General features: G+C 38.5%; 1 protein-coding gene across 1 annotated transcript in view; it reads right to left on the bottom strand.

Moving 5' to 3' along the window:
* The window catches only part of LOC118339332 (general transcription factor IIF subunit 2-like), a 40,065-nt gene that overhangs the window by 23,994 nt on the left and 238 nt on the right, over positions 1-15,833 (bottom strand). Inside the window, exons 2-4 of the mRNA XM_035676918.1 lie at positions 15,720-15,793; positions 14,865-14,883; positions 14,063-14,207 (exon numbers count right to left, since the gene is read on the bottom strand). Coding sequence (XP_035532811.1) covers positions 14,063-14,207; positions 14,865-14,883; positions 15,720-15,793 — 238 coding nt within the window. The remainder of the gene's footprint in view (positions 1-14,062; positions 14,208-14,864; positions 14,884-15,719; positions 15,794-15,833) is intronic.

Genomic DNA, 15,833 nt, shown 5'->3' with positions numbered 1-15,833 from the left:
AGAGAGAGAGAGAGAGAAGAGATAACAGCAGTGAGAAAAGCTCACATCATACTACTATCATCAACAGTCTCATCTTAGTCTTTTCACCTGTTGCCAGGCAAACTCCTACATCATACGCTGACAAGCTGGTCTGTTTCTCTCTAACGCGCACACACCCCTCCTTATCGCGATGCCTTAGTCGTGTGGAGCCGCTCGGCCAGAAAATGACTAACATACCTCAGATTTTTTCTCTTTAAACTCCACAAAGAGAGGCAACGGCAGAGGAGGAGGAGGAGGGAGAGGGGAGAGAGAAACGGGGTGATGAAGAGGAGGAGGAGGGGAGGTCAGATCTCTTCCACTTCCACTCACAGCTCAGACAAAAGAGGCAGCGGCAACCATTATTCAGTCACAAAAAAGAGATGAGAAACAGATGCAGAGAGGCCGAGGGTGCACAATGAGAGTGTGAGTTTAGAGAATTGTTTTTCATGCAATAATATTTTTAGACAATAGCTGAGCTTTTTCATACTGAACGCTCAAGTGTTTCCCCCCAAAGAACTGTACGTTTTCCACAGGGTATAAAAGCCTCTAAAAGAGCATTTACACTTAAAAACAAACTTGTGTCTTGGGAATCGTTTGGCCTCAGATTCAACCCCTTAAAGACGTATTTTTCTTCAAAAACAGAAACTATTCTGCCTGTGAAGTAAAATAAATCCAGTGCAGTAAGTTTCTGGAACTGACTAGAAACACATGATGTCTATAATCGTATCGAATTCACTGACATTATACCCCCCAGAGAATTACACTTGATTATAAAATATTGTTAAAACAACTTGAATCTGATAAAATTATATTTAAATAAAATACATTTTATCATACACTATTAGTAATGTTGATCAATTCTACAATCTAAATCTTAGTGACAGAAACCATATCCCCATTACAAGTAAAATAGATCATTAATGATCGATGATTGGGATAAAAAAGTAAATAAAGTATGGCTGCAAACAATTATTATTTTACATTATCCATCCATCTTTCCTTAACTGATCATTTAATTCAACTGTTGTTAGAAAATGTCTTTCACAATTTCCAAGAGTCAAGGCGAGGTCTTTATATTCCTTGTTTTGTCAGACCAACAATCAAAAACCCAGAAATATTCAGTTTTCTATTACATGAGACAAAGAAATCTTAACCATTGAGAAGCTGGAGAAATAACAAAAAATCATTTTGTGATCAAAATAGTTGCAAATAACTAATAATTCATAAACGAATCATTCAAGCTCTACGGGATATTTAACAGAAACCGGTAGGAGAAAGATGTGAAAAGGCTCTCGAGCAGAGCAGAGGCAGAGAGACAGAACGAGGCAGGAGCAGGAAATAAGAGCCGACCTGTCCTCCACCTTCATACTGTATGTGTGAAAGTGGTAATCAGCACCCTTTGACACAACATGACATTTGAGGCCTCCACTCTGAGTGAATTCATTATTTAAAATGGCCAGGGACTACAGATGGAAATGAACCTTTAGGCTAATTCTGGCATATTTGAGGCTAACCCACAGGGGGCGCCACAAAAATGTCAAAAACATTCACCTCAAAAAACCAACTGCTCAGTCTGCCTCCACATGGGGGGGAAATCAGCAGGTAATGTAGCTCTTTAATGCTTCTTTTATGTTTATTTTATATATATTTATGTTCTTTAGTGTCACAAAGAGCTCATTAAGAAGTAACTTATGCACAAATCATTTTACAGGACATTTTCCAGGAGTTTTTCTTGATTGATTGATTGATTTTATCTATGGCTCATCAAACACAGGAAAAGGAAGCATGTCTTTATCACGACAACAAGAAATTTGATAACTATTGGGCTGTATGTACGTAGCTTTGAAGTGTCAAACAACTGATCCTACCAACAGTTTCAGGTTTTTGTAGGTAAACTGAGTGAGCGGCTAAAATACAAACATTCCCAGGATATTTCATCATTTTAATACATTTTCAAGGTGTTTCCATGACTGCAAGACTTCATTTCCAGGTTTTCCAGAACTCTCTGTCCATTGATCCGCAGTCGAAAGGGAAAATTACCGTGCTGATGCACATACATGTTACCATGGTTACTAAATGATTTACTAAACCACACACATTGCTTGTACAGACTGATTATAAAGATTGTTTCCTCAACGGCGGATTTATTAGTTCGATATCAACTATTAGAAATATGTTTGGTCCATTTGCTTGAGTCTGCATGGAGACCCTCCTTTCCAAGCAGTCACAGTTTCTAAGTTTCAGGAAGAACAAGCTCTCACACTACCAGTGAGACAAACTGGCTCAGAAGTATCTTTCCAGCATGTAGGAGTACTGGTTGGTTCTGTGTCTCTGAGCAAACAATGAAGCTGCCATTTGTAGTTGTGCTGTGTGCACTGCACGTAATGGGCCACAGGGTACATGAGACACCGCAAAAAGAAAGGTGTGATAGGGAGTGGGAGGTCAATAAATATAGCAAACATTTACCCCACAGCCTTCTGCAGAGCCAGATAGTGAGTGGATATACAACAATACCGACTGCATTGTATGTCTTCTTTAGTAAAGACAAGATTTAGTCCGTTTCCTCAAGAGGATCATTATTCATAATAAATTCAGGATTTTCCCCTCTAAGCCACGTCTCTTGTCAAACCTGAATTATGACTAACTGGAAGCTGTTGTAAGTCTCATGTAAACTCTGCACAGACCCCTAACATGCAGCATTATTCATACAGCCTGCCAGTGCCAGAAGACTTCCTGAATCTGTGCACGACACACACACAGCTCAGGCCTGATTTGGACAATGCAAAGCAGCAACTCTTCACTGAAAGCCAGACTAATGGTGGGTGAGCAGCTTTTTTTTTTTTTTTTTTAAAAGGCTGAGTGAGGCAAGTTTTGTTGAGTAAAATCTTCCCACGCAACACAAAATGATTTTCTTGCTCAGACATCTCACACAAAAGTAATACAAACATACGGACTGTGTGACCTGTGCGTGGAGGAACCGCCATCGTATCAGATGTGGACAACACTGCCTGGTTATTATTACATTTTTAATAAAGAGCCAATATCCAGCCAGCTCATACTCTGGTCTAACAATAACCTGATCCTTTTTATTCATGTGTCAGTGTGCATGAATCTCTACAAAAGGTAATAGCCGACTATAATCTACCTCTAAAAACCCACTGGTGCAGGTCAGCTGAGCTTCTGGATGTTAAATACAGAAATGGGCTGTTAGAGTAAATTGGGTTCCTCATTTGAAATGCAGTGATGGCAGGAAAATAAAGCCCGAAACAATCTCTCCGATTCTCTCCGATACGAAAATAGAGGCTGAAAATGTAATGAAATGTGAGCTGTAATAGCCTACCAGTGTTGAAAGTACAAGTGCAGAGATTCAGATGAAATTATAAAGAAAAATGACAATAGTTTATAGCGGTCTTTGCATAGTGAACAAATCTTGACAATGACAAAAACACTGTACGCTGGAGACTTGAATGAAAACATGTGCGAGCTTCTGTACTCGCTGTTAGGAGACGTGGCATTACCATTAACATAATGGGCTCTGGAGACACAGCGGAGAAGGTCACGATGGAGACAAACGCCTCAACACTTTCCCCTTTGCAACTTCATAGAAAACATGACTTAAAGAGTCACATTTTCTTACAGTGTGCTTTACTCTAACCTTTTTAGGCTTTAAACAAGCTACTGACAGAGACTCACGTCGTGTCTGCCGGCCAAAGAGCATCACGTTTTAGCCCTCTATCATTACTCTGGGCGTCACATGTCTCTTGTGTGGGAGCACAGCAGGGGTTGGACAAACCTTCATTGTCAAGAGGCAAAACACAAATGAGAACGCAGATGATGTTTCTCTGGCTTAACAATTGCTGGCTCACACTCTCATTTTCACCTTGGGCAACAACAAACGTGCATCTCTGAGAAGAATAGCAGGCCTTGAGTCACAATGATTCAGCCCCGTGCTTCACTGTGACTAGACTACAGGGAAAAACAAATGTGAGATTTGCATTTTTTGGAGGAACCTGTCGGGTGCAAACGATATTTCTCAAACTCCACTAGGACGCCTACATCCTCAGCCAGCATTGATATCTGAATGAAAATGGGTTCTATGGGTACACACAAGTCTCCTCTTTACAGACATACCCACTTTATGATAATCCTATGATATATTTTGCTATATTTATTGACCTCCCATAAACAGCAACAGCAGAACTGCTTACAGTAAATTGGATACGACTGGAAAGCTGAGACTCTAGATTCCTGTGTGATGGTGTTAGTCCCCATAGACCATTTGAATGTAGTGAGACCATTTTTTTAAAACTTGAATGACCTAATGTGACATCCATCAAGGATAATCACAGTCTCAAAGAAAAAGCAGCACGAAACAAAAGTGCTCGCCATCCCATCGCTAAAAAAAATGCAATTCTTACAGAAATGAAATGTCATTAGTTGCATGAATATTTTATGGTGTTCCTCAAGGTCTTGTTATCTTAATGTGGTATGATGGAGGGATTTGATACCATTTCTATCAATCTCTCAAATAATGATTACATTTTCCACCAAATCTGTGTAACAAATGGCATCAACCTAAAATTGCTGCAACAACTGATGAGACATAATCGAGCATGGGAATGGCAATCATCATATACATAATGTTATAAGCCCCGATTACACTCTAAACTTTTAATATTTGAACAGGCACCTAACCAAAACACAGTGATAGGTTTCCTACTGGTTCCCACACAGCAGAGAGTGAAGAAGGAGGTCGGCAAATGTAACTAAACTTATTTAAATGAATAAAACTGTAATTGAACTCGTCTGTGAACGTGATTTTTTGCCTGAGTTACATCAGATAGATTTTCATTAGCATTGGTGGTTGTTTAACAATGAAGACAACAACTCCCATGATCCCCACACAACTTTACAACATCATCAAATTAGATGTTTTGTTATGGTTTTGATGAGCGAGAGACCCCATAGCTGCAGAAATATTACAAATTATACCTTTAATTTATTGACAATATGAAGAATAATCGGTCCAATGGTTAAACACATCAGGGCCTTTTAAAATAGACGTGTTGATAAAATAACAATGTATTCTTACACTCTCAATGTGTTGCTGTCAGTGCGAATGTGAGGAACTGTATAAATATGAGAAGAGGAGTTGTTGGAAAAGAGCGCAGAGCTAATTTCCATGATAAATACACACTGCAAAACAAATGTCAGGGTGGCTAGAAATCAAATTCAAAACAGTACCTATAATACTCATACTGCGAGAATGGTATTTTTCCATGTAATATCTGGTGCCGCTGTAAGAAAGCAGCAGAGAGACAGAGCTGACAGCTTCAACCAGCTCTGACTCTGAGTTTGCCCAAGAGGCTGGAGCTCTCTGACAGCAGGAACCTGAAGCCTCCCGTTAGATTACCATAAGCAGAACACAGCCATAACTCCCCTAGCAAAACACCAACACTGCTCCTTGACGTCTGAAAACAGCCCAACCATACAGCCACCAGTGCTCAACACCCAGTACAGTGAGAGGAACTGCTGAAAGCTCGATGAATGCCAACAATTCATACAGTGGGCCTGCCAAGTCCTTGTGAATGAAGTCAAATATAGTCCTAAAAAAAGTGTGCTTTGTTAGTGTCGTCTGACTACAAAGTCATGCTTTTCAAGAGGTATCCAGTCAAGAGACATTCCTCTTTAAACGCTCAGCAATTCATGAGCCACGCTTTTGAAATGAGCCTACAAAGCTAAGCCAGCTACACTCCTTCAATAAAAAACACCTACGACAGTCTGCCCAGGATCCAACAGCATGCACAGTTCCATTGGTTTTCTGCATGATGTTACTACACAAAGGGGATTTCAAATGATTACACATCAGGACAACAGCAATTTATCCCTTTCAAACAAACATTGCTGAATTTCTGCTTCTTTTTTTATTTTGCCTGATTCCAGAAGTCTGAATCACAGCCCACATCTGATGATGTGTTTGTAAGTGTTTGTCAGTGGAACTTGGTGACTTTAACAAGCTGTGTGGTAGACCTCCATCTTAAGTAAGAGTAGTAAAGTGTGAAGCTGCTGGTTTTTGAAGTATTTTCCCATTTTAAGATTTAAGATTTGTAAAAGAAAATGCTAATTATTGTGCCTTTCTTATCCACTACCAGTATGCAAGAGTTGGTTCATGAAGATAAACAGTTGGTGTCGGGTGCCATTTAAACCATTGCATCAAGATGATTAATTATTAAAAAGAGCGCAAGTCAAACCTAAAACAGTGGAAAACTATGTAGAAAACATGATGGAAATAAGGTATTTTTGACTGTTTCATGTATTAATTTGAGGGAGGTTAGTCTCCTCAGATCTGGTGTTTTTCTTTGTCGCTACTTTTCCGTCTGTTTATTGACAGTTTGAGTAACAAAATGTTTCATACACATCATGGTTTATTAATTTGTGAATTCGGTTCCCATTGCACTTTGTCGTATTTTGGTTTTTTTTTGATTCACCGACTTTTCCACCTGAGCCAATTAAGAAACGTTTGTTTTGCGATATTTGGACTTTTGTTTTGAATCTGATGTTTCCACTCTGTATTTATTAAGTGCAAATCAAAATTGTGCATGAATAAAATCTTCCTGATATTCCCAAATGTTTCTCAACACACAACCACAGGAGTGTCCTGGATAGTGTAACAAGTTATTACCATTCACTTAAATTATTTAAACTTTTTGAGAAATCATGTTTTTTTCCCCATCGGTTTTGGAATAGCAGATGTCTCTAAATACACGGCTCTAAAGATGTGACATAATTTTAAGATCAGGGATTAGATATTCCTAAATATGCACCTTGAGAATTGTATCTTCTTTATTTAAGTCTCTGTGTACACAGACTTGTACATTTGACATATTGTAATTGTATAAGATAAGAGGAGTCAATTCATAATGAACTGACTGTGTAGTCATATTCAGGTGTGAAGAAAACACTATGTAATGTGTGGCATAAAAATCTGTATTTATGTAACTACAACATTCAAAGTAGTCGTAACCGCATCGCTTGGGAACACTTGGGTTGGGTTTTTTATTTAGCTGTCAAATAAAATTGTAGTCTAGGAATCAAATAAATGAAGAAAGAAAAGTCTAAAACACAGATTTTACATTAGTTTGTGATTACACACAATGTTTCAGTGAACTAAACAGGAACATCAAGTTTAATGTCAGGCCTTCAGAATAAAATATCCTGTTGGATTTCAGAAATATGAAACTGAACACTGAAGAATAAAAATGTCAGAGTTAATCATAGTGTGTTTGACAGAATAGACTAAAAACAAGTAGTTTGTGTATTTTAAATAAATGTTTGTATCAAAAGTGACTACGTTGGTTTTGCAACAGTTCCCAAAGTCACTCCTGGAATCTAACGTTTACTGACAATATGAGTGCTGACACTTTATTTCACATGACTCAAGGACAAAGTTTTAGAGAAAAGCTTCACAGAGGCAGCTGAAGGGAAGTCATACTGCAACAGAGCAGTACATTACATCTGGCTTTCTCTTCTCCCCTGCACGCTTCTGTGGCAACTAAGCCTGTTGCTTAGCAACCTCTTAATCAATACCTGGTCCTTGACGGAACAAAGCAGAACAACGAGGGGGGAAATAATGGAGGAACATTTAGCTAGCAGCCTTACAGTACAAAAGCCATGTCAAACACCATCCGTGTACGTATCAATCACTGACGGTCACCATTAGCAACCTCTCGCTATTGTTGGCTCATTGAATGCTTGTAGAGAGGTGGAGGAATGAATTCTGCCGTCTGAAATGTTTGGATTATAAGGATTAGACACTGCGTGTGCTGGCTGGATTACATATTTCCTAACAAGCGGACATAGACGGAGCTGGTGCAGCTCATTTTGGGGTGCTCAGTAGGAATAAATGCCGGTGCTTTGTTTGGTCACTAAACAATCCAGGGTCCCTTATTGTGAACTGTAAGTCACTGTCATACAGCTAGCACACTACTATTAATGTGTTAGCATGTCTGTACCGATATACACCTATTTTTTCTACTTACTTGTATGTGCATAATAGTTTTATGTTTATTTTTATCTATCCTTCTTGTCCTTGTTTTTTTTTTTAGCTGTATGTCTATTTTACTGTAAATTGTTGCTAGAACTGTTTTTAAGTAACCACCCTTGTATTTATTCTTGCCCAATAAAGATTGATTCTGATTGATCTCAAAGTACAACAGAGGCTGATGGGAAATGGGTCTTTAGTTTTAGAGGCATTCTGTCATGAGCTGCAGTGTTGGACAAGAAGGCATTTTGACCTGTTGGTGCTATAAGATGAAAAGTCAGAAGGATTTAACCTCTGGGGACCATAAAAGTCCAGGCAATCCGTCTGTTGGTGAATTTATTCGGAGGGCCGACAGACCATCCTGAGAGCCAAGCTGCTGGCGTCACTAAAACTTATTATTACTCATAAATACTTAAATAAATATGGTAGAAAAAATGAGAACAGAAACTAAGATAACTCCAGACTTTTGGTTTTGCTGCAAGTTAATTCCATTAGCTCCAGCTTGGTATGACAAAATCAGGGAATTATAACAATGATGCACTTTAAAAATCATGGACTTCATAATTCTGCACATATCCAAAGCAGAGAAGTAGAAAACTAGTTAGTTTGCACATTATGTGGTGGTGGTATTGTAACAGAAGTAATTATGTTTCGGGTGGTGGTGAGTAGACGTGTAATGGCAGCAGTATTGTTATAGTACTTTAGTGGTATTGTAGTAAGATTCAAAGTATATAAAAGCCAAGTAGAGTTTATGTATTAATCTTTTTGACTTACACTGATTTTATACATTGGCTATAAAGAGTCCTATACAGATACAACATACACAAGATAACTTTGCTTTGTATTATATTTGGTGATAAAGCGATTACATAAGATATATTTCACTAGATTTCTCACATGTACGTTTTATTTTTTCTAAAAGACCTGCTCTGTCCGAGGTGTCAAGAATCAGTAAAAATGTGTGTAGGTGTGAGGCAAAAAGTGTGAGAGTGCAAGCGCAGATCAAACCAGTGCGAGTGTGTACGTGCAGATACAGTGATGTTGGGAAGCTGTTGTCTATGTGTGTGTTTAAAAGAGCGAGACTGTGGGAAAGTGAGTGGGAGACCGGTGTCATACAATACACCTTCCTGTGGGCGAGTGGGGGTGGAGCTGAGCGTCGGTCAGGTAAATAGAGACTACACACCACCACATCTCAGAGGACATTATCCTACTTCTTGTTTCCAGTGCACTTTCACAGTCAAGTTAGCCATCTGGAGCGCTGACAGCTTTAAAAGAAAAAAACAAAAGGGTTTTTTTTACGCCTCCTGAATGCCACGTTTCCACATCATCAAACAAGAATATTACACAGGTGATCATCTCTGACACTAATTCTACTTCAGTAATAATTTATGTTTTTTTTTTCCTTTTACACTTTATAAACATAATCAGCCGGATATTTCAGTGCACAGCATTTTGAAGTGTTTCCGTTTTTGCTGGTTAACAAAAGAAAAACCTTGAAAAAGAGAGGCAGAAAAAGCCATTATCACATGTAGGAGGTATTAATGCACATGTAAGTGTGGGTTGAATCTAAAGAGCATGAGGGCGGTGATAGAATAAACCTTGTGGCTGTAGGATGCAACCCTGATGAAGAGGAAAGCTTTGTTTCAATTTTCTTTACAGTTTTGAGGTACGATGACGTGAGAGCTGATGATGAGGAATTCATCTTCACATTCACATTTCCTTTCATTTGGCGGACAGTGGTTATATATATTTCGTACACCCAGCTAAAACTAATGCCGTCTAATACAACAGTCATTCAATACATGATCAGTCCAGGTCAGAACATACGAGCAACAACAAAAATGTAACATTATAACCTTAACGAAGGTGGGATGTATTGCAGGATTGTTGTATTAGACTGCATTAGTTTTAGCTACGTGTGCCTAATAAACTGGCAGTATATTAACAGAGCAACATTTAATACAGGAGACACATTGTAGGATGAATTTTAAATGCATGTTTGACCTCGCTCATATGAGACTTAATATCTGGATGTCACAGAGAGAAGCTACAGCCTGCAACTTACGAATCTCTGATAATCGCCCACATAAAACAGGTATCAAACAGTAAAGTTTCTCTCTTACACGCTCTCTCTCTGAAGACTATGCAAGTAGTATGTAAACACTGACAAAACAACCTTCCCATCCCTCACATTAGGGATAGGTGGCAGGCTGTAGCTTCTCTCTGATTGAAATCTATATCAATGGTTTAAAAAGAGATTTGTTTTGTAGTATTCATACATAAAGATACGGCAGATCTTTGCAAAATAATCAAAGTGAGCACACACGTTAAACTAAACTTTATTAGTGGGAATTTTAGAAGTTTACAATTTTAATTTTACATTATAATGTTTTGTCACATTCTAGCTTTATTTTTAAAAATCTGTAGCTTCTGCGATTTGGATATTGCACTCGGCCATACTGCAATTAATTGTGTAGCTCTAGAAGGCGGGTCTTATCTAATACCAGCCTGTCAGAGGCAGACGGCGAAAGAGAAGGAGAAACCAAAAACACCCACGCAGGAAAGTTGCAGTGCCACAGACTAGTCAGAAACTACTTTCATCAGGACTGTGACAGACAACGAATGACTCTACGGGGAGAGGAGTCAAACTCACCAGTAGGGATGTCACAATAACAGAAATTTAGTAGTCGAAAAAACAGTGAAATTACATGATACCGCTTTAAAAATGTCCCAATCAAGTTTTTTTTTTTTTGCCCCAATACAATACTTTCCTTAATAAAACAGCTCAATAGCTCTGCATTACAACAAGAAAAACAGTGAATATATATGTTATAGCCTAACAAACTCTCTTAATGTTTTTAGAGTCCTGCAGAGTTTGTTGCTCAGTTGTTTCAGTGCAGCCTTCATCCGAGTTACCTGAATGAACTGTACTCTGCTCACTGTTTATTTTCCTTGTCTGTACATCTTTTGTGCGGATTACATTAATAAATGCATGTTGCACTTGGAGTGGTGTTGTGAGCGTGCGTCTCTCTCTACCGTTTTCTGTCTCGCCTCTGACCAGGAGCTCGGATCCACCCACTCCTAAACACACACACACACACACACACACAGCGACCTGCGGTACTATAGAAAAACCATCGCCACAAGGCTCAGGGTTAATTAATGACATTATGGACTAATACAATAGGATCACATGATTCCACTCAAAGTTGCTAAAGTCTAATAATGATTCATTGTTCAGATTATAGCAGACGAGCAGAGATTCTTTGTTCTGCTTTCTATGAGGTTTTCTTCCAGAGAGGAAATGTTCAGGATGTTTCATTAGGCATTTTAACCCTTAATGACAAATAATTGAAAAAGACATGAGGAGGTGGAATGACATGTAACAAACACCCACAGTCAGAATCAAACCGGTATAGGGAATGATTTGGATAATAAACTGCTTAAATGTGTATGGTGCCGAGGAACAATTCACTATTTATACTGTCCTGATTGAATTTCCGAACACAGGCTCGCTATAAAAAGGTTTGCACTGCAGATGCACCAGTGCTAAATATGTATGCCTTTATTCTAAAATCTACATAAAATACTGGGAAAAAAGCCAGGACTTTTCTATCTTTGTTTTTATTTACTCTACAGCTCAGAGTTAGTTTATAGTATGACTGAATGTGTGAATATATACTGACATATACCAAAACAAAAGTGTTCCTGGTGTATTTCTTCTACAACCAAGTGTGTTATGATGTTTTCTCTTGCTGCGTGCTCTGCTGCTACCAGAAATAATCTAATTCATGTGCTCCTAGGTTCGCGTGTACCTTGTTTTTGCTGTCTGCTCGGCTGCTTAATGAGAAAATTATTCTAATGTTTTCCTGTTTTTCTTGGCTCAAACCCATTTGCTGGTTGAATCCGTGAAGTACCCTTTGCTCTTCCTACAGACGCACACCTCGAGAGCTCGAACAGTGATTTCAACATACGTTTCTGTCCTCTTTTCTGCGTAAGAAGTAGGATTAAGTTCACATACAACATATCAAGGATTCAACCTAGACTCAGCTCTACTTGAACAACAAAATGTCTCCAATCAGCATTAACCACAGGAAATGACTGTAAACACATGACTGCACTGGGTAAAAGGCATCAGGATCTATAGCCATCCATTATGGCATTATGGTTGGGCTCCGGCGCCCCCTTCCTGTCGACCACAGCAGCCAAATCGATCCTTCGGCAAAAACACTTGGGGAAAGAAAACAGGTCATTATCCTGAGCCTGATAATGAATGTCACTTGTGCTGCTCATACATTTACGAACCGCTCTGGGTTGTCTGCTGTCCCTTTTACAGTTACAGTGAAGGGTTAATAACTACTGCAGATCCTCCTCGGGCAGAGGCCTTTTTGCAGTGTGCTTGTGTTGTTGTTTGAGAATATTTGATCACTCTATATAATTTACACACAAATGTTCCTGTATGTGATGTTTTGCTGAGTTTTGGTAACTTTCCATCCAATTAAAAAGGGGGGCCTCAAACTAATTTGTTTTTTTTATTATAACACCACCCAATTCCACACACCCTCGGCAGTGCTTGAAAAATACTACGAGAAGCAGTAATTTCATTGTTACTGAGCACCGGCACCCTGGGAGGTACAGAATTGCTTTTGACATTTTACTGATTTGAAGAGCATGCAACCTGCTATTTATTTACTGTTTCACTAAATGAAAGTTTTCGCTGAATTATGGGGATTCTTTTTTTTTAAATTTTATATTAAAAATGAGTGATATGGTTCATCTACTTTATTATCGTTTACTTTTATTGGTCTGGCACATGAAAGTGATTAAACAGAACCGTCACATAGACACCCAACCATACAGTTACAGCTATTTTTAAGCTCTGGGTCTGATGCAAATCCCTGCAAATCCCTCTGGCTCATGTATATGTATGACACATCATGCCTGGCAGCAAATGTCCTCCATAAATTAGAACCCACTCTAAGTATTCTCATTAATTTTACAGTGCAATCAATGCACTCAATCTATCAACAACCATAACAACCATCTTTCAAAGCAAGACGACCTAAGAAACTAGAAGGACAGTCAAGTCTGTAATGTCATGTTCAACTACGTCCTGAGTAAATTCCCTGTGAGTGTTGTTTTCTCTGCTTGCTTTCAACTTGGTCAAGGATAGTCAATACGTTTTATCTGCAGGTAACAACTCAATCAGATGAATGAACATGAGACACAGATAATACCTTATAGGTAGCATGGTGCAAAGACAGTTCCCAGAACTATAAACTATGTCGTGAATCTAAAATACTTTAATACTTTTTATATTTTGTCCCTTTTTTTCTGGGAAACAGCAACATCCTCATTTTTAATTAAAAGGTCTAGTGTGTGGGATTTAGTGGCATCTAGTGGTGTAGCTGCAGATTGCAACTCAGTCGCTTCACCCTAACCTTCCAAGCGCAAAGGAGAATCTATGGTGGCTGCGAAACGCCTGTTTGGTTTGTCCCTTCTGGGCTACTGTAGAAACATGGCAATCTGTAGATATAAAACTCTCATTTTAAGGTAACAAAAACATAACGATTCCTATATTCAGGTGATGATACGGTAATGAAAACATAGTTTATATGCAATATTAAAATCCATTTCTGCCAATACATCCTCCCAAATGTTACACACCGGACCTTTAACGCACTGTTTTTATTACAAACGAGTATTTTTCTCTTATTAATCTTTAAAATCCAATTTCAGACATACGAGTAAAGCTGCTTCTTATTTATTTATCCGCCAGATACCTGCAGCGAGAGTCTTGTGAGAGAGAGATTGTATCAGTCTAAGATATGGACTTTCGTTTAGATCACAAACAACATTACCCTGCGGATGAATCACATACACCGTCAGATCTATTTCAGCTCGAAGCCTCTAGCCACTATCAGACATGTGTTACAGGTTAAATCATCCACCACAACAGAAACAGAGAAGACGAGGGCTGGAAGAACGGAGTTAGAGACTGACCTGTGTCGCTCTGGCTGAAGACAGCCATGGTCTGTCCACCCACTGTGTGCATCGTGAAGGGATGATCCCTTGGGACCTGCAGCGAGGAATCCTTCTCCCCCACAGCACCCAGGGCAGTCAGCTCCTCATTCAGAGTGAAACGTACCTGAGGAACACAGCTGAGTCAAGGCCCTGCTGGCGAGTCGTCTTCACAACTTCGCAAATAGGGTCAAATATGTTGTGATGAAACTTTATCGATCCCTGCGAGGAAGCTGAGTCAACGCAGCAGCGAAGAGTGATGGGATACAACCGGCGGTGGAGGAAGCATTCAGACGCTTTACTTAAGTAAAAATAATTAAATAATACACTTTGGTACAAGTAGAAGACCTGCATTACAAATATTACTTGAAGAATTTTAAGTAAAATTACTCAACGCAGAATAATGTACATGTAAAAAGTAAAATTTTTCCCTCTAATGTAGAGGAGGAGTAGAGGAAAGTGGCATGGAAAGAAAGGTACCTTAAACTTGAACTTAAGTATAGCAAATAAGAAAACATCAGTAAAAAGAAATATAAAAAATATATATATTTAATATGAACGTGTGCACAGAAAAAAGATTAAAATCATGATGATGTGAAAGTGTGTACCAGACAAACTACAGTACATTATAATGTTGTCAGTCACACATTTGGATATTCCACTTGGCCGTAACACGATTTTGGATAATACTTAAATTTAATGTGAATCCTAATTAAAGTGAATCAGTCACTGACGCTAACTCATACAGGCTTAAAGCTGTCTGTGTTATATGAAGCTGTCTCACCTCGGTTTTGCCTTGCTTCCTGTCAGGTGGACGACAAGACAGACAGAAAGTGATAATCACAAAGTCAGAATTTAATTATGTATACACACCGTAAAAACTTCAACTAAAAGCAGGGACAAATAAAGGCAGGTCTCAATTAGAGGTCTGGATTTGGACATAAGGCCACGTTCACACTGCATCAATTTTGAAGTTGTTCTGCAATCAGAGCCGACAAAATGACGATGATGATTATGATATTGCTGTGTCCCGCCTCCTTCGGCACCTAATTGTGACGTCTGTCTCACTTCAATGACATAAAAGTCGGATGAAATGCGACAAGACTTCAGATTGAGGTCGCTCACAGCAGATATGTATCCGATTTAGGACCACATATGAAAGTGGTCTAAATCTGATTTGAAAAAATCTGATCTGGGCAAGATTTGAGTGTTCACAGTACTGACCTGACCCCAAAAAAATAAGATTTGGGCCACTTTTGCCTGTAATCTGAACGTGGTCTTAGATCACCTACTCAAATATAAATGTATTTATATTTTTTTATTTTTTTATTTATATTTTATATGTTATTCCATAGCCTCATTTTTAAAAAATAAAATGACTATTCATACTGGTTTAAATTTTAAATCATACTGTTTAAACAATCTGATAGTAGAGTTTTGTGCAAAATAAATTAAAGGCCTGTTCCAAATAAAGGCAGGTTGAGTTCAGTGACTGAAGCAAACATATTTATACATATAAACACACATTTATATATAAATATAAATAAACACACACACATTTATATATATATAAATAAACACACACATACATATATATATTTAAAAGTATGTATTGTAAATAAAAATATTGACAACTTACTTCCCAATGCTAATCTTTCCAACCTCTCCCTTGTCTGCAGCCTTGTCCCATTGTTGAGATAAATATTTGGGAACCTGTTGAGAGTCATTACAGATTTTACACACAAAATATGAA

This window comes from Morone saxatilis, unplaced genomic scaffold (genome assembly GCF_004916995.1).
Source record: "Morone saxatilis isolate NCDOM2014 unplaced genomic scaffold, NCSU_SB_2.0 Contig5, whole genome shotgun sequence".
Classification (NCBI taxonomy): Eukaryota; Metazoa; Chordata; class Actinopteri; family Moronidae; genus Morone; species Morone saxatilis.
The sequence above is the reverse complement of the archived record's forward strand: the minus strand, read 5'-3'. Positions and strand labels throughout refer to the sequence as shown.